The sequence below is a fragment of the Natrix helvetica genome, assembly GCF_964273705.1.
Source record: "Natrix helvetica genome assembly, chromosome: 2".
NCBI classification, from domain to species: domain Eukaryota; kingdom Metazoa; phylum Chordata; class Lepidosauria; order Squamata; family Natricidae; genus Natrix; species Natrix helvetica.
Window position 1 is genome coordinate 290,573,710 of NC_138552.1, and position 19,855 is coordinate 290,593,564.

The following is a 19,855-nucleotide window of genomic DNA, read 5'->3' on the forward strand; positions in this document are numbered from 1 at the left end:
CTATTTATATCTTTTTCAAGCCACTCATAAAATCGCCCCCCGTGTCCTGTAGTACACTGATTCCTCCTTGTCCTTTATTCTCAATGTCAACCAATTCATTTCTGCACAATCTAATATTTTCTTTATTACCTCCCCTTCCGATGGGATTTTGTCTGATTTCCAGTTTTGTGCAAACACAATTCAAGCTGCTGTTATTATTTGTACAATCAACTGCGAATCTTCTTTACTGTATTTCTCTGGTAGAATACCCAATAAAAATATCTCTGGCTTAAACTCCACGGTTTTATGTATTGCTTTCTCTAACCATGTTTGTATTTTAACCCAATAGCTTTTTGCATCCCTACACATCCACCACCTATGATAATACATTCCCATTACCCTGAGGGCACAGATAAACTTCCAAAGTGGCCTCAACGGCTCTCAGAGAGAGTGCTAAGGACCAGATGACCGCTAGGAATATATAGCCTTCCATTCTCCACCAGAACTGAAAGAGCTTCTTAGGTGAGAAGCGAAAACATCTTCAAGGAAAAAACAAAGTCCAAGTTGCTTTTTTTGAAAAAGCAGCTTTGGGACAACCGTGGCCTGGATGACCGAGAATGTCCGCAGACGGTCGACCTTGAGCCTTACCAGGAGTTCCACCAAACTCTTCGTGCCCTTCCCCGATTCGGGAGCAGGGGCGGCCTCTGAAGATTCCACACACAACAAGGCTGATTTCCGGTGCTCCAGCCAAGGTACCGTAGGTGGCCCAGCTTTTTCTGTGCGACAACAGATTTCGGCATGGGGGTCTTTGGTCTTGTCTCGGCGGTAGTCTGTGTGCGTGGCAGTCCCCGGCCCCTCTCGGTTACTTGTCTCCACCAGGCAGCTACTCAGCTTTTGAATCTGGAAGAGGGGGAAAAATAGCAATAGCACTTAGACTTATATACCGCTTTACAGGCCTCTCTAAGCGGTTTACAGAGTCAGCATATTGCCCCCAACAATCTGGGACCTCAGAAAGATGGAAGGCTGAGTCAACCTTGAGCCGGTGGGAATTAAACCACTGACAGTGTGCAGAGTTAGCCTGCAATAGCCATAGCAATAGCACCTAGACTTATATACCGCTTTACGGTGCTGTAATACCCTCTCTAAGTGGTTTACAGTGTCAGCATATTGCCCCCAACAATCCAGGTCCTCATTTTACCAACCTCGGAAGGATGGAAGGTTGAGTTAACCTTGAGCCGGTCAGGATCGAACTCCAGGCAGTGGGCAGAGTTAGCCTGCAACAGCCATAGCAATAGCACTTAGACCTATATACCCTTTACAGCCCTCTCTAAGCGGTTTACAGAGTCAGCAGATAGCCATTTAGTGTCCCCCTTTTGAAGGTCCAATCACTGATTGACTCCTTGGACATTCCCACTCACTCTTGGGGGGCTTATACTGACCACTTTGGGAAACCCTGGTTTAGACCAATCTCTATTTCGCCAAGAGAGCTAAGGGTTGCTGTGTTTTGTGGAGCTGGGCTGAAATCCACCTGGATTTCAAGTGCAAATCTCATTCCTGGTGGTTGGTTGGTTTCTTTCTTTCTTTCTTTCTTTCTTTCTTTTTTCTTTCTTTCTTTCTCTTTCTTTCTTTCTTTCTTCTGTCCTTCCTTCCTTCCTTCCTCCCTCCCTCCCTCCCTCCCTCCCTCCCTCCCTCCTTCCTTCCTTCCTTCCTTCCTTCCTTCTTTTCTTTATCTTACTCTCAAGGGCCTTAAGAATTTATTTTGCATTTCCTCAGGTAGGATTTGTTGAGCTGCCTTTCTTGTTCAGGAGACAAACGATTGGGACAACAAGGACTGTTATATTTTGTCAGACTTCTTTCAATCCCTCTGAAGTTTGCCCACCTACCCTCATTTTCCAACTTGCTCAAGTCCTGGGAAGGGTGTCATATGTCTATTTAGATCTATTTAGAATAGCAGAGTTGGAAGGGACCTTGGGGGTCTTCTAGCCCAACCCCATGCTTAAGCAGGAAACCCTACACCACTTCAGAGAAATGGTTGTCCAACATCTTCTTAAAAACTTCCAGTGTTGGAGCATTCACAACTTCTGGAGGCAACTTCTGTTCCACTGATTAATTGTTCTAACTGCCAGGAAATTTCTCCTCAGTTCTAGGTTGCTTCTCTCCTTGATTAGTTTCCACCCATTCCTTCTTGTTCTACCCTCAGGTGCCCCGGAGAATAGTTTGACTCCCTTTTCTTTGTGGCAACCCCTGAGATATTGGAACACTGGTATCATGTCTCCTTCTTTTCATTAAACTAGACATAGGGCCGCACAATTCAGATGTAACTTTAGTTGAGAATAAAAAAGAATCATTGAATCAAATGAAAAAGACAGCAATCAAATACATAGCATTAAAACCAGCAGACATTAATCAGAACTCAAAATCGAAACTAATCCATTGGAACTAATCAAATCAGAAACTAATCAAATCAGAATAATGAATCAGAAATCAGAACTAATCATATCAGAATAAACAACCAGGAATCAGAACGAATGAAATCAGAAAAATCAATCAGAAAAATTAGTCAGAAATCAGAACTAATCAATCAGAAATCGCAGCAAATCAAAACAAACAAATCAATCAGAACTAATCCAAGAATAATCAATCAGGAATCAGAACTAAGAATAATTGAAGAATTCAGAACTAATCAATCAGAAATCGGAACTAAACAAATCAGAACAATCAACTAGAAATCAGAACTCATCAAATCAAAATAATCAATCAGAAATCAGAACCAATCAGTCCGAAATCAGTACTAATAAAATCACAACTAATCAATCAGAAATCAGAACTAAACAAATCAGAACTAATCAACTAGAAATCAGAACTAAACAAATCAGAACAGTCTACTAGAAATCAGAATAATCAATCAGAAATCAGAACTAATCCAAGAATAATCAATCAGGAATCAGAACTAAGAAGCATCGAAGAATTCAGAACTAATCAATCAGAAATCAGAACTAAACAAATCAACTAGAAATCAGAAATAATCAAATCCCAACTAATCAATCAGAAATCAGAGCTGAAATATTCTATAACTCATCAACTGATCTTGATACAAGCCTTGGGGAACATCCATGTCTTGTTTTCTTTGGAGGGGGGCACTATCATTACAAAGGAAAGGGCCCACTCCTCCTGGGTCCCACCCGATGGCACAGTTTTGGGGAAAGGACCCACGGTCTGCCCTCTCCACTGGGGTATGTGGGGTGCATAACCCCCCCCACCCCACCCCTCCCAAGGCGGCTTTTCCCTTGGAACTGATGGATTCCCTTGGAGCTGCACTCAGCTCTGCCTCTTTAGAAAAGCTTACAAGACTTGGCTCTTCTAGCAGGCCCAGGGCAATTAGCAAACCCGATAACTGTTCAGCCATTTCATTTTTTATATTCCCCAAGGCCTTATCATTACATTTCTCCCTCTCCCTGTTCCATTTGGCCCTTCAGAGGCGTTTTAAAACCAACCCTCAGTTGCTTTTGACGGGAGTTGGACTCCTTCCAAAACGAATCGAGCTAGCCAACCGGCCAATAAAATTGCAAATGAGATGATCGGATGATGGACAGGACATTCGCGTCCAAACCGCTTGGCAGCCTCGCGAAGACGCTCAGTCTGTGTGCTCAAAACTGCACTGAAGTTCTTTTTTCCTTGGAAAGGGACACCCACAACCGTCCCTTCGCAAATGCTTGCTAGTCATTCGCAACTCTAGGGGGGCGGTGCCCATCTCCGTTTCAAAGCCGAAGAGCCAGCGCTGTCCAAAGACATCTCTTTTGTCATGTGGCCGGCATGACTAAACGTCGAAGGCGCACGGAACCCTGTTCCCTTCCCACCAAAGGTGGCTCCTATTTTTCTACTTGCATTTTTTACCTGCTTTCGAACGGCTAGGTTGGCAGAAGCTGGGACAAGGAACGGGAGCTCACTCTGTTATGTGGCGCTAGGGATTCGAACCACCGAACTGCCGACCTTTCTGATCGACAAGCTCAGCGTCTTAGCCACTGAGCCACAGCGTCTAGAGCCAGAACCAAATCTTTCACCAAAATGTGCAAGGAGTATGGAAAAAACGCCAAACTTTCTTTTCTCAATGCACAAATTTTAGCCATACAGGTACGGGTAGTCCTCGACCTAATGGCCACAAATGAGGCCAAAAAATCTGCTGTTAAGCGAGACATTTGTGAAATGAGTTTTGCCCCATTTTACGACCTTTCTTGCCACCGATTTTAAGTGAATCGCTTCAGTTGATAAGTTGTTAAGCGAATCAGGCTCTGCCCGTTGACTTTGCTTGACAGAAGGCCCTAAAAGGGGGCAAAAACTCACTTAAGAAATGTTCCATTTAACGACAGGAAGCTTGGGCTCAATTGTGGTCGTTAAGTCGAGGACTACCTGTGCTAACTTATCAACATGCAGTGATTCCCTTCACAAGCATGGCAAGAAAGTTTGTAAAATGGGGCAAGAACTCACTTAACCAGTCTCACTTAACGACAGAAAGCTTGGGCTCAAGTGTGGCTGTTAAGTCGAGGATTGCCTGTCCATGTCACCGATGACAGCCGTCCTCAACCTTAGCAACGTGAAGATGGCTAGGGACGACATCGCTAGGGCTCCCTGCCTTAGAAGAGTGAGGAAAATCCTCAGGGATGCCTCACATGCTGGTGAGTCCTTCTTTATTCTCCCACCATCGGGAAGGAGGTATAGAAGCATAGGCAGCCACACAAATAGGCTGAAGAACAGTTTTTATCTGTGGGCTCAGGGGTCTCCAACCTTGGCCACTTTAAGACTTGTGGAATGGAGACTAAAACATATGAAGAACGGTTGCAGGAACTGGGTATGCCTAGTTTAATGAAAAGAAGGACTAGGAGAGACATGATAGCGGTGTTCCAATATCTCAGGGGTTGCCACAAAGAAGAGGGAGTCAAACTATTCTCCAAAGCACCTGAGGGTAGAGCAAGAAGCAATGGGTGGAAACTAATCAAGGAGAGAAGCAACTTAGAACTGAGGAGAAACTTCCTGACAGTTAGAACAATTAATCAGTGGAAAAGCTTGCCTCCAGAAGTTGTGAATGCCCCAACACTGGAAGTTTTAAAGAAGATGTTGGATAGCCATTTGTCTGAAACGGTATAGGGTTTCCTGCCTAGGCAGGGGGTTGGACTAGAAGACCTCCAAGGTCCCTTCCAACTCTGCTATTGTATTGTATTGTATTGTATTACTGTATTGTATTGTATTGTATTGTATTGTATTATTGTATTGTATTGCATTATTGTATTGTATTATTGTATTGTATTATTGTAGTGTATTGTATTATTGTAGTGTATTGTATTATTGTAGTGTATTGTATTATTGTAGTGTATTATTGCGTTGTATTATTGCATTGTATTATTGTATTGTATATTGTATATTGCATTGCATTGCGTATTGCATTGTGCAGTGTGTATTGTGTTGTGTGTATTGTGCGTTGTATTGCATTGTGTATTGTGTTGTGTGTATTGTGTTGTGTGTTGTGTGTATTGTGTTGGTGTGGTGTGGTGTGGTATTGTATTGTATTGTATTGACTTCAACTCCCAGCAAAGCTGGCTGAGGAACTCTGGGAGTTGAAGTCCACAAGTCTTAAAGTGGTCAAGGTTGGAGACCCCCATGTGGGCTGAATGAAAAATAGCCCTACAACAACATAGCACGATGGACCTGTGGGGCTGGCGCGAAGTACCTTAAGTTCACATGGTGCAATAGCGCTGGCTGTTTGTTAGTAGGATTCACTGGGGATTTTTCCTTTTGCCTTTCACTGTGAGTTGTACTGGGGGGGTGGGGGTGTTTGCGCACGAAGGGAGGCTCAGCCAATCTCACTGTACACATGTTGTACTCTCCCTAGTGCCGCGTAACGGAGTGAGCTCCCGTTACTTGTCCCGGCTGATGTGATGTCCCAGTGGCTCAGATGCTGAGCTTGTCAATCAGAAAGGTCAGCAGTTGGGTGGTTTGAATCCCTAGCGCCGCGTAACGGAGTGAGCTCCCCGTTACTTGTCCCAGCTTCTGCTTACCTAGCAGTTCAAATGCACGTAAAAAAAATGCAAACAATAAAAATAGGAACCACCTTTGGTGGGAAGGTAACAGCGTTACGTGCACCTTCGGCGTTGAGTCATGCCGGCCACATGACCAGGGAGACGTCTTCGGACAGCGCTGGCGCTTCGGCTTTGAAACGGAGATGAGCACTGCCCCCTAGAGTCGGGAACGACTAGCACATACGTGCGAGGGGAACCTTAACCTTTACTCTGACAATAAAGATTTGAATTAAAGATGTGTTCTGGCTGGGGAATTCTGGGAGTTGAAGTCCACCCAGCTTCAAGCGGGCAAGACTTTTGGTTTTTTGTTCAATTAAAAATTACTCATTTCCGCCGAGATCCGAGCACAAAAGAGACATTCCTCTTCTCCATTTATCCACACCTCCATCCAACGGCTACTTTATTTTCCTAAACTCAAGAGCATTAATTGATGGCTAATCCAGTTCCTCATTAACCGGCCTCATTGTCTGCTTTAGAAATAAAAAAAACCACGCTAACCCTGTTGAACAATGCTTCTCTGAGACAATGATGCTGAACTCCCAGCCATGTAACCTGCTGCCCTCAGACTGGTGTGTGTGTGTGTGTGTGTGTGTGTGTGTGTGTGTGTGTGATGGGAACGGCATGCACTGGGAGAAATGAGTTCGAGGGAAACCTGGCCAACATCCAAGCCAACCCTGAGCAAGCAAAACAAAAAGAACAAAAGAGCCACCGTGACCCCCAAATGCCCCCGCTTACGTGCTCAGCTTCGCACTTCTTGTTTTTCTTTTTCTTCTTCTTGTTTTTGCCTTTCGTGCTCGTGTCTTCCGAATTCGCCCAGCATTCCACGCAACTGTCCCCGTCCTCTTCTTTGTCTTCGCAACGGTGAATGCACGGATCATCCACTGTGAGAAAGAGAGGGAGAGAAAGAGGAGCTTGAGCGGGGTGGGGGAAAGAGACCCTCCCAGAAGCCGGGACTTCCACTCAAATCGTGCTCCGATTTCGGAGAAAGCAACCTTCCGAGACGGGGGTCAAACAGGGAATTAGCATGGACTCCTTATGTCAACACCAAAGAGCAAGGTTTCCCCTCCCGTGAATGCCTTTGAGAGCCTTACTTACGGTAGTGGCCAAAATTGTGGAAACATTTTGGGGAAAGGATATGTTCCAAAACTAGCTAATAACTTTTCTTTTGGAGTAGTACCAGGGGGTGAAATGCTATCGGTTCGGGCCGGTTCGCCCGAACTGGTAGTAAAAATTGCTACTGGTTTGCAGAACCGGTAGTAAAAAAGACTAAAAAAAAGTTAAAAAATAAATTTAAAAAGTTCCGACGAGCACAAGAAAATGCTAAAAAAAAATTTTTTAAAAAAAAAACTGTTCCAACCATTGTCGCACAGCTGATCTCCCAAACTTTTTTAAAAAAAATTTTAAGCATTTTTTTTACTACAGGTTCTCCGGAAATGCGGGGGTAAGGTGGTCCGTTTTTGCTCCCAGCAGTCTGCTAGGCCAAAAATGAGGGGGGGAGGGTTTGCTGAGGAGAGAGAAAGAAAGAAAGAAAGAAAGAAAGAAAGAAAGAAAGAAAGAAAGAAAGAAAGAAAGAAAGAAAGAAGGAAGGAAGGAAGGAAGGAAGGAAGGAAGGAAGGGAGGAAGGGAAGGAAGGAAGTAAATAAGTATGGAAGGAAGGAAGGAAGGGACAGAGAGAAAGACAGAGAGATAGAAAGAAGGGAGAAAGAAAAGAAAGAAAGAAAGAAAGAAAGAAAGGGAGGGAGGGAGGGAAAAAGGAGAGGAAGGGAGGACTACAAACCTGGCACTGGATGCAGCTTTAGAGGATAATCCAGGGCTGGAAGGGACCTGGAGGTCATCTAGTCCAACCCTTTCAGCAGGACATTGTTAAAGTGAGTTTCTGTCTTTTGATCCCCCAATTACATGACTACATAGTCACATGACCCCACCAAGCCACGCTCACAGAACCGGTAGTAAAAAAAAATAGATTCCCACCACTGAGTAGTACCATAAAATTATATATCAATGGAAAGATAATTTAATCAAGAATGTAATGCAATAACTTTTATGAAGGATTTGCTATTAGAAAACAGTATAAGGAAGAAAAGTGAAACACGTGGAAAAAAACAAGATATACAAAAATGATCACCATAAAAAAAGTGAGATATAGAAAAGTGATCACCATGTCAGTTAATAGTTGGGTAACCTTTAGCATGAATTACGGCCTTACAACGTCTTCCCATGGAGCAAACCAAGTCTTTTAGCTCTGCAGCTGTTATAATGTGAAACCAAGATTGAATGATTGCTTCTGTTAAATGGGTTTTATTGCTGGGTTGCTTCTGACTAACAAGTTTTTTTAGTTGGCTCCATAGATTTTCAATTAGGTTAAGGTCTGGGCTATTCCCAGGCCATTCCACCAGTGGAATATGATTATCTTGAAACTCCCCCCCAAAAGTGGTATTATTAGCAATCAAACCTCAAAAATACACTTTTCCCAAAAGGTTTCCACACTTTTGGCCACTACTGTAGTCTTTCCTAGGTGACTACTAACTTCTAACTAATAATATATAACATATATTAAATATATGAAGAACATCCCAAAGATGCTTTTATTTTCAACAGGCTGGACTGGATTTTCTGGGGGTGGGGGGTGGGGTGCTTGAAGACGTTTTGTTTCTCATCCAAGAAGCAATACAATACAATAAAATAGCAGAGTTAGAAGGGACCTTGGAGGTCTTCTAGTCCAACCCCCTGCCTAGGCAGGAAACCCTATACCGTTTCAGACAAATGGCTATCCAACATCTTCTTAAAGACTTCCAGTGTTGGGGCGTTCACAACTTCTGGAGGCAACATCTGTCCCACTGATTAATTGTTCTCACTGTCAGGAAATTTCTCCTCAGTTCTAAGTTGCTTCTCTCCTTGATTAGTTTCCACCCATTGCTTCTTGTTCTACCCTCAGGGGCTTTGGAGAATAGCTTGACTCCCTCTTCTTTGTGGCAATCCCTGAGATATTGGAACAAAGCTATCATGTCTCCCCTGGTCCTTCTTTCTCTTAAGCTAAACATACCCAGTTCCTGCAACCGTTCTTCATATGTTTTAGTCTCCAGTCCCCTAATCATCTTTGTTGCTCTTCTCTGCACTCTTTCTAGAGTCTCCACATCTTTTTTACATCGTGGCGACCAGAACTGAATGCAGTATTCCAAGTGTGGCCTTACCAAGGCCTTATAAAGTGGTATTAATACTTCACATGATCTTGATTCTATCCCTCTGTTGATGCAGCCTAGAACTGTGTTGGCTTTTTTGGCAGCTGCTGCACACGGCTGGCTCATATTCACGAGCATCTTCAGCTCTGACTGAATGATGGGGAATGAAAGGATTTATATTCCTTGCAAGTTATCCACCATCCAGTCAGAGATGAAGAAGCTTTTTCGACGAGAAGTGGAACCTCTTCAAAGAAAACCCAGAAATCTGTCGCCTCTTTAAAAAAGCACCTTTGGGACAACCACGGCCTGGATGACATATTTCCATAGACCAGGGGTGTCCAAACTTGGGAACTTTAAGACTTGTGGACTTTAACTCCCAGAATTCCCCAGATGGCTGGCTGGGGAATTCTGAGAGTTGAAGTCCACAAGTCTTAAAGTTCCCAAGTTTGGACACCCCTGCCATAGACATATGAAGAATAGTTGGAGGATTTGGGTTTGCCCAGTCTAGAGAAAAGAAGGAGGAGGGAGGATATGATAGTGGTATTCCAGAGGGGCTGCCACAAAGAAGAGGGGCTAAACTTGTTTTCCTAAGCACCAGAAAGCAAGACAATGGGTAGAAACTCATCAAGGAGAGAAGCAACCTGGATTTAAGGAGAAACTTCCTAATATTGAGGAAAATTAATCAATGGAAATTTGCCTCCGGATATTGTGAGTGCTTCATCACTGGAGGTTTTTAAGATTTATCCTGCCCTGGCGCCCCTTTCTGAATATTCTCTGATCTTTCGGGGATTTATTCATTTTATTTCTCCCCATTTATTATTTTTATAAACAACAGAAATGTTTTATAAGCAATACTCCTTCTTTCTCTTCCTTTCCACACAATAAGCACCCTATGAAATGCTAACAGAGAGGGGGATTGGCCCAAAGTCACCCAGCTGGCTTTCATGGCTGAGGTGGGACTAGAACTCACAGTCTCCTAATGATTGGCCCAAAGTCACCCAGCTGGCTTTCATGGCTGAGGTGGGACTAAAACTCACAGTCTCCTAATGATTGGCCCAAAGTCACCCAGCTGGCTTTCATGGCTAAGGTGGGACTAGAACTCACAGTCTCCTGGTGGTTGACCCAAAGTCACCCAGCTGGCTTTCATGGCTAAGGTGGGACTAGAACTCACAGTTTCCTGGTGGTTGACCCAAAGTCACCCAGCTGGCTTTCATGGCTGAGGTGGGACTAGAACTCACAGTCTCCTGGTGGTTGACCCAAAGTCACCCAGCTGGCTTTCATGGCTAAGGTGGGACTAGAACTCACAGTTTCCTGGTGGTTGACCCAAAGTCACCCAGCTGGCTTTCATGGCTGAGGTGGGACTAGAACTCACAGTCTCCTGGTGCTTGACCCAAAGTCACCCAGCTGGCTTTCATGACTAAGGCAAGACTATAATTCACCATCTCCTAGTGATTGGCCTAAAGTCACCTAGCTGGCTTTCATGGCTAAGGTGGGACTAGAACTCACAGTCTCCTGGTGGTTGACCCAAAGTCACCCAGCTGGCTTTCATGGCTAAGGTGGGACTAGAACTCACAGTCTCCTAATGATTGGCCCAAAGTCACCCAGCTGGCTTTCATGGCTAAGGTGGGACTAGAACTCACAGTCTCCTGGTGGTTGACCCAAAGTCACCCAGCTGGCTTTCATGGCTAAGGTGGGACTAGAACTCACAGTTTCCTGGTGGTTGACCCAAAGTCACCCAGCTGGCTTTCATGGCTGAGGTGGGACTAGAACTCACAGTCTCCTGGTGCTTGACCCAAAGTCACCCAGCTGGCTTTCATGACTAAGGCAAGACTATAATTCACCATCTCCTAGTGATTGGCCTAAAGTCACCTAGCTGGCTTTCATGGCTAAGGTGGGACTAGAACTCACAGTCTCCTGGTGCTTGACCCAAAGTCACCCAGCTGGCTTTCATGGCTAAGGTGGGACTAGAACTCACAGTCTCCTGGTGCTTGACCCAAAGTCACCCAGCTGGCTTTCATGGCTAAGGTGGGACTAGAACTCACAGTCTCCTGGTGGTTGACCCAAAGTCACCCAGCTGGCTTTCATGGCTAAGGTGGGACTAGAACTCACAGTCTCCTGGTGCTTGACCCAAAGTCACCCAGCTGGCTTTCATGGCTAAGGTGGGACTAGAACTCACAATTTCCTGGTGATTGGCTCAAAGTCACCCAACTGGATTTGCATAAACCTAAATCTACTCTCTATGCAGCCCCTTGTTCTCCTTTATGAGGAAAAACCCTGCCTAAAATGTGTAGTTCTAGCAATTCCACTGAAACAAACAAATGTGCCAGGCTTAGTAGGTCAAGAGGGGGAAATCGAGGAACGATCAATTCACTAGATTAATACAGCATCCACATCACGGTCATATTTAGGGGTTCCCTTAAAACTTTATTTCTTTCTTTTTTGATGGGCCTTTAAGTCAGCCCTGACTTCTGGAAGATACTCCCAAAGGGGTTGGGGGAGAACCAGGGAAAAAAAAAGAAGCCGCACAAACCTTTTACAGCATTCCTACCATTTTCATCGTGGTTGCAAATCCCTTCGGTGCAAGCAATATCCGAGCCCTCCCTTGAACCGGTTTCGCTGCCTTCCATGCTGGAAGAGTAGCCACAATCGCTGCCATTACAGTGAGCAGATAAACCTGGAAGAGAGGTCAAGCCCTGTTCACACCAACGGCCAAAGACACAGGCTGGCCCTTGTGAGATCACACACACCCCGGGCTGGGAATCCACTTGGCCTTTATAACACAGGGCTCCACAAACCCCCCCCGTCCGTGGACCAGCACCGGTCTGTGGCATGCCAGAAACCGAGCCACGCAAAACAAGCAAAGTCCCACCCGCGAGATAAAGACAGAATGCCTCCTCCGGTCGATGGGAAAACCTTTCTCCATGGAATCACTCCCTGGTGCCCCAAAGGTTATGATCCACTGCTCTAACGTACAATTTTTTTTTAAATTTTACAACAGCTAAAGTGGTAAGAAGATAGCCACGTTTTTGACAGATCTATTTTGGCCACAACTATGTGTGTTTATATGTCTGTATATGTATTTATTTGGGTTTATTTATGTCTATCCTGCCTTTATTATTTGTATACGTAACTTAAAGTGGCAAAGTCATCTAACTGGTTTTTACGCTTAAGGAGGGACTAGAACTCATCGTCTCCTGGTGACTAGCCCAAAGTCACCCAGCCAGCCCTCCTGCCTAAGGCGGGACTAGAACTCACGGTCGCCTGGTGACTGGCCCTAAGTCACCCACTAGCTCTTGTGTCTACGGCAGGACTAGACCTCACAGTTGCCTGGTGATTGGCTGAAAATCACAAAGCCAGTCCTCATGTCTAAGGTGAGACTAGAACTCACAGTCTCCTGGTGATTGGCCCAAGTCACCCAGCCAGCCCTCATGTCTACGGTCTAAGATTTATAGAAAGACGGCAGCTCCGGCCACGCTTTAAGCCAAAAAAGTGGTGTTTTGGGCTTAAAGCGTGGTCGGAGCTGGTTTTGAAGGAACCAAGTTAATCTCCAAAACTGAACACTTCTACAAGAGAATAATTATGGAAGCTATTGAAATAGAGAAACACCCCCATAACATGAATAAACGTGACGATACCTCCCGCCTACCAGACATCTGGAAACCAGCCCTGGTAAACAAACGAGCCCCACCCACCACCCAGGCCGTTACAACACAAAACAACAACGGACACACAGCCAGCACCAATCAGCACCAATCTACCAATCATGATACAGCCACACATCCAATCGATCCACTTGCTGAAACGGGGCCAGCACTCCACAATCCCCACCAATGTTTGTAGAGGGATGGCAGCTCCGATCACGCTTTAAGCCCAAAACACCAGCCTGAAGATGGCGAGTGAGACCTCGCCGAAACGTTGCCAAGACAATCTCAATCTTACACCAGAATTTTATATATAATAAAAAAACAGAATGCAAACCGCACTCCTTTCTAGCACTGATGACCTAGTTGGGTCATGAGACATCTGCAAGAAAACAACCAAGCTCAGAGAGCACCACAAATCCCGCATAAACAACTCGATTTGGTTACTTAACCAGAATTAAAGTCAGCTCCGCCGAGAGCTGGCTCGAACCTACCTTTCTTCATTTTAGGTGAACCCAGTAAAGTGCCACCAGTGGGACAAGTGCAAGAAGCATTCGCGTTGGTCACGATGACCTCGACGCAGCTGCTGTGCTCTCCCGGACTGCCGCAGGCTGTGCAGCTGGTTTCCAAGAAGTTTTCCTTCAAAGAGACAGAGAAGGAATGTGAGTGACACGCGCACTGCTTGTGAGAGCCAGCAAGCGGCTATGAGAGTTCCAAATAGCATCCTCAATCAAATAAGAGTCTGGGGCGAAGTACGCCTCAAAGTTCCAATGAATTAAAGGAGCCATGTTGGCGCATCTGGGAAATCCCAAATCTGAAAGCTTCCAGGTTTTCCCCACTCAGTTGAAAGTTGAAGACCCTGCCCCAGCACCAGGGGCGGGTTCTGGCAGTCACTACATGCATTTTTTAATATACCATATTTTTCGGAGTATAAGACACACCGGAGTATAAGACGCCCCAAGATTTTGAAAAGGCAAATTTAATTAAAAAAAAAAACCTTTTTGCACTCTGCAGACCTCCCCAAAACGGGCTCATTTTTTGTCAAAAAAAGGGCATGCATAGCCTTTAGGAGGCTTATAGAGTGCTCTTGGTGAGCGGGGATGGGGAGCAAAAAAGAGCAAGAAACGGCCCATTTTTTTGCGAAAACGGGCCCTTTTTTTAAAAAAGAAAGGGCATGCATAGCTTTTAGGAGGCTTATAGAGTGCTCCTGTGGGCTGAGGGGGTGCAAAATCATCTTTGCCCTCCCCAGCCCCCAGCAGCACTCCTAAAGCCTATGCACGGCCATTTTGTTAAAGGGGATGGAATTTCGGGAGGCCAAAAATGCTGTATTCAGTGTATAAGACGCACCCAGATTTTCAGCCTCTTTTTTTGAAAGGAAAAGGTGCGGTACATTTATATCGTCTTTGCAATACTTCTACATCTTTTAAATATCCATTATGTTTCTTTTATCTATACATATATACCTTATACAACCATATCCATATCCATCCATCTATACATATTTTTACATATCTTTTATCTCTATTGATTCCATACAATACATCTTATACGTACATTTGATTCTCTTATATTGATGCACACGCATGCGCACCAAAAACAAGATGGCGGCACCTATGGCCCGGAGAATCAGTTTCAGGGGTGTGGCAGGCCTGGGTTTCTGCCGGCTCCAGCAACCCAGGCCGCCAAACCACTACCAGTTCGAACCAGTAGGAACCCACCAAAGCCCAGCACCCACATGTCCGTCACATGGTCCAATCAGTCACTGTCCAGAGGAAGATTCCTCCCAGTCACACCACTCCAGGTGCAGGGGCAGAGTGACCTTGACTCTCTGAGAAAAGAATGCTATTTTGACTCCCATGCTCCATACAATCCCCCCCGCCCAGTTTCCCACAGTAGAATATGTGGCAGGCTTGAGGCCTACTGTAAAAGATGGCTTCCACACCTCACAGCGGCGACTTGCGCCAAGCGATCCGGCTGGTGCAAACGAGTGATCATTTTCACCTCAGGATCTTCCTTGGGAAAAGTGAGAAAGGTTGGGACCGCGTGGAAGAGCTGCAAACGATTACAAGTAGTCCTCGACTTACAGCAGTCCGTTTAGTGACCGTTTTGAAGTTGCAGCGGCACTGAAAAGTGACTGGCGACCGCTTTTTCACACGGCTGCAGCATCCCTGTGGTCATGTGATCAAATGCCTTAAGGCTTAACAACCGGTTCAAACTTATGACCGTTGCTGTGTCTGGGGATTCGGCGATCCCCTTTTGCGACCTTCCAACAAGCAAAGTCAATGGGGAAGCCACGTTCACTTAACGACGGGGGTTACGAACTTATCCACGGCAGTGATTCCCTTAACAACGGTGGAAAGAAAAGTCGTAAAATGGGGCAAAACGCAATGTTTCACTTAACAACAGAAATTTTGGGCTCAATTTTGGCCGTAGGTTGAGGACTACCTATACTAGTTGTCCGCAATGTAGGATCGGCTCTTTAACCACCATCCAAAGTTACAATGGACCCATGAAAGTATCTACAATCCATTTTCAAAGTTACGATTGCTGCAGAGGCAAACCAGCAGTCAAATTACCTTTTGAGCACTGGACAACTGACTCACCTTTTTGGGCATTTGCAACATCCTATAATTTGCAGCTTGTTTACTAGATGTGTTTATAGATAGTCCTTGACTTACAACAGTTCTTTTAGTGACTGACGTTACAGCATAATAGTGACTTATATGGCCATTTTTCACGCTTACGACCATTGCAGCATCCCCGTAGACATGTGGACATCAAAATTCAGATGCTTGGAAACCTACTCGAATTTATGACAGTTCTGGTGTCCCCAGGGGAGCGGGGGGGGGGGGGGGAGTGTCATGTGATCCCCTTCTGCGACGTCCTGACAAGCCAAGTTGATGGGGAAGCCAGATTGACTTAAAAACTTTGTTACTAGCTTAAAGGCTACAGCGATTCGTTTAACACAGGGGTGTCCAAACTTGGGAACGTTAAGACTTGTGGACTTCAACTCCCAGAATTCCCCAGCTGGGGAATTCTGGGAGTTGAAGTCCACAAGTCTTAACGTTCCCAAGTTTGGACACCCCTGGCTTAACAACTGTGGCCAGGAAAGTCGTAACACGGGACAACCCCAGCACCCTGCAACACGTCATAAATGCATGCCGGTTGCCAAGCGCCAGAGCTGTGATCACATGAGCACAGGAATGCTGCAAGGGTTACGTCAGTTTTTACAGTGACGTTGTAACTTCGAACGGTCGCCAAAGCAGGGGTGTCAAACTCAAGGCCCGCGGGCAGGATCCGGTCGCGGATTGCTTAGATCTGGCCCACAGGGCCGCCCTGAAAACAGGGAAGGACCACCCACAGTGTCTCTGCCAGCAGAAATGTAGCTCAAGGGCTCCGCACAGGACTCATTTCTGGCCTGGGCGGCCTCCTGCTGCCCTCTGCTAACAAAAACAGAGCTCGGGGGATGCGCGCGTCCCCCCTGGACCCAGTTTTCAGCCGGGATGGTCTCCTGCAGCTCTCGGCCAGCGAAAACAGAGGCTGCCTGGACAGCTGCCACACCCACCTGGACCCGCAAGTCAAACACGACCCTGATACGGCTCTCAATGAAATCGAGTTTGACACCCGTGCGCTAAAGGAATGGTTGTAAGTTAAAGGCCACCCGCATCTCCATCCCGCCACATTTCTGCCACCAATTCAGGAGAAGACAAACCTGAGGAAGTCCGTCTCTCCGTCAACTTCAAAAACTAGTCAGGAGCTTGGCATTCCTCACCTTTTCCTGGCTCCGCATGTCCTTCTCCTCCATCACTTGCAAAGGGGCAGGGATCTCGCAGACGCACTTATTTTTCCTCCGGTTCTTCCGTTTCTGGCGCTTCTTCTCCTGCTTGAGTTCCCGCACCCTCTCCTCTTCGGAGAACTCTTCGCACAGCTGCTCCAGCCGGCTGATGCCTTGCACCCTCTCCACCGCCATCTGCTTAGAAAGACAGCCATCAGTGGGGCAAGGATGAAGGTGGCGTTTTGCTCCTTCGCCCCTAAAACCATTACCCCGACATCGGGACCCTGTATCCTACCCCCCCTTTTTTTTAAAGATTTCACGTTTCATTTGTTTTGTTTATATTACAAACAATTGATAACCAACCTGCCTTCCATTGAGGACCTGTACACTGCACGAGTCAAAAAGAGGGCTGTGAAAATATCTACAGACCCCTCGCATCCTGGACATAAATTGTTTCAACTCCTACCCTCAAAACGACGTTATAGAGCACTGCACACCAAGACAACTAGACACAAGGACAAGTTTTTCCCTGAATGCCATCCCTCTGCTAAACAAATAATTCCCTCACCACTGTCAAACTATTTACTAAGTCTGCACTACTATTAGTCTTCTCATCGTTCCTACCACCCATCTCCCCCCACTTATGACTGCATGACTTTGTGGCTTGTATCCTTACTATTTATATTGATCTTGATTGTTTCCTGATTGCTTATTTGTACCCTATGACTATCATTAAGCACTGTACCTTATGATTCTTGATGAATGTATCTTGTCTTTTTATGTATACTGAGAGCCTCTGCACCAAAGACAAATTCCTTGTGTGTCCAATCACACTTGGCCAATAAAGTATTCTATTCTATTCTATTCTATTCTATTCTATTACCATATTTTTCAGAGTATAAGACGCTCCAAAGTATAAGACGCGCCCCGCTTTGGGGAGGAAAACAAGGGGGGGAAATCTGCCTCTGCCTCCCAGCTGTTTCAGGCTGCAGGGATTGCTATAACCTATTGCAGCCTCCGCAAGCCCCTTTTCCCCCGTTTGCCGCAAAGAGGTAAATTGCTGGGCGGCAGAGGCCAAAGGGTGGGGGGCGCAGGGTGGGTGGGGCTACATTCAGTGTATAAGACGCACCCAAATTTTCACCCTCTTTTAGGGGGGAAAAAGGTACATCTTACACTCCGAAAAATACGATACTTTTTATTTCCATCAAACACTATATATGATCTGGGTACCGTTACTTGAACAGTCGTAATCCACATTTGTTGTTATATGCACCACATATCTAATACAATTACAAAACCACATAACAGCTTCATCTTCAAATTCTCCCCATGTTAACATTTCCTCTTTTTTTTTTTAATATCTCCTCCTTTCCAACTTCTATTTCTATTTTCTAACCATTGATAAAATACATCCCCCGTCAAAAAATATCCACTTTCTTCTTTATCCCGAAGAGTAAGCGTTAGTCTGTCCATTTCTGCACATTCTAGTATTTTCTTAATTACACTCTCATCTGACGGAATGTCGTCATTTTTCCACTGTTGTGCAAATACAATTCCGTCTGCAGTCAGTATATGTAAAACCAGATGTATAGTCTCTTTATCATATTTTCCCGGTAGGATGTCCAAGAGAAATATCTCTGGTTTCAAGCCTATATGCTGCTTTATAGTTTGTTCCAACCAAGTATGCATTTTCGTTCAATATTTTTTAGCTTTTGGGCAAGTCCACCACATATGATAGTATGAACCCAATGACTGATTACACTTCCAACATTTAACAGATCTGTCTTTGTACATTGTGGCCAATCTTGCCGGTGCAAAATGCCATCTGCAGGATGAAGGTGGCGTTTTGCTCCTTCCCTAAAAAACCATTAGTCCTACATCGGGACCCTGTATCCCACTTTTATTGCATCTAGTTTCGGGCGCCACGATATAAAAACGATGTTGACGCAAAGCTGAATTTATGAAAGTGGCGTGCGTCTGTGAAACCACCCCCTCTTCCTGCCCCTGCTGCACCCCCAGTCCGAGCCCGAAAATTTGGAGACCTCTGTTCTAAGGGACACGAACAGTCGTCTCCCCCCCCCCAACATTAAATTTTGTAGGGTGCTAGCAAAATTTAAGGGACATAGTGGCTCAGCGGCTAAGACGCTCAGCTTGTCAATCAGAAAGGTCGGCGGTTCAGCGGTTCGAATCCCTAGCACCGCCTAACGGAGTGGGCTCCCGTTACTTGTCCCAGCTTCTGCCAACCGAGCAGTTCGAAAGCATGTAAAAAATGCCAAGTAGAAAAACAGGGACTATTTTGGTGGGAAGGTAACCGGGTTCCGTGCACCTATGCCGTTTAATCATGCCGGCCATATGACAGCGGAGACATCGTCAGACAGCGTTGGCTCGTCAGCTTTGAAACCGAGATGAGCAACACCCCCTAGAGCCAGAAACGGTTAGCGCACATGTGCGGGGAAACCGTTACCCATTAGCAAAATGTATTGCTTCAACCCAGAATTCCAAAGACCTCAATGCTTTTCCTACTTCCTGTTTCCATCCCTCCAGGTGAGCAAGGGAGCAAGAGCCGCTACCTCAAAGCTTTTGCGTAAAGCATCGACCCCCAGGTAGAAGAGCATCTGCCAGGTCTGTTCCTCGGCCCGCAGCTTCTGCCAGATGCGGTGCAGCCGTTCATAAAGGTGGATGCCCAAGCAGGTAAGGACCTCTTCTTGGGCAATGTCTATTGTCTTCGCATGTCTTTCTCGTCTCCTGGGGAAAACAAAACAAACAGGGAAACCTGGCAAGGCAGTCCTTTTTGCAACTCCAACTTACTTTAGGAGTTCTCAGCACTGGCTTTTTGTAATCTGTATGTCCAGGTAGACCTCGACTTACGACCGTTCGTTTAAGGACAGTTCAAACTTACGATGGCCTCAAAACAAAAAAAAAAGCAACTACGGCCCCGTCCTCACGGTTATGACCGTTGCCTCGTCCCTGCAGTCACATGATTGTGATTCAGGTGCTTAGCAACTGGCACACATTTACGACAGGGTGAACTGTGTTGTTGGGATCCCACCATGATCGCGACCTGCCACTTTCCTTCCCAACCGTAAAATCAATCGGGGAAGCCGGATTTGCTTAATGACCATGTGATTCACTGAATGGCTACAGGATTTGTTTGCTTGCTTGCTTGTATGCATGCTTGCTTATTTATTTTGTTTTATTTCATTTCATTTT

General features: G+C 45.6%; 1 protein-coding gene across 8 annotated transcripts in view; it reads right to left on the reverse strand.

Annotated features, from left to right (window-relative positions):
- Positions 1 to 19,855, reverse strand: part of GGNBP2 (gametogenetin binding protein 2) — a 77,005-nt gene that overhangs the window by 5,797 nt on the left and 51,353 nt on the right. For 6 of the 8 annotated variants that reach the window (XM_081945414.1, XM_081945412.1, XM_081945413.1 and 3 more), the window contains 6 exons: positions 19,216 to 19,390; positions 16,643 to 16,840; positions 13,365 to 13,509; positions 11,760 to 11,903; positions 6,786 to 6,931; positions 628 to 879 (listed from right to left, as the gene is read on the reverse strand). In XM_081945414.1, the coding sequence (XP_081801540.1) occupies positions 628 to 879; positions 6,786 to 6,931; positions 11,760 to 11,903; positions 13,365 to 13,509; positions 16,643 to 16,840; positions 19,216 to 19,390 (1,060 nt within the window). The remainder of the gene's footprint in view (positions 1 to 627; positions 880 to 6,785; positions 6,932 to 11,759; positions 11,904 to 13,364; positions 13,510 to 16,642; positions 16,841 to 19,215; positions 19,391 to 19,855) is intronic. The other 2 variants (XM_081945419.1, XM_081945418.1) reach the window with 1 other exon arrangement.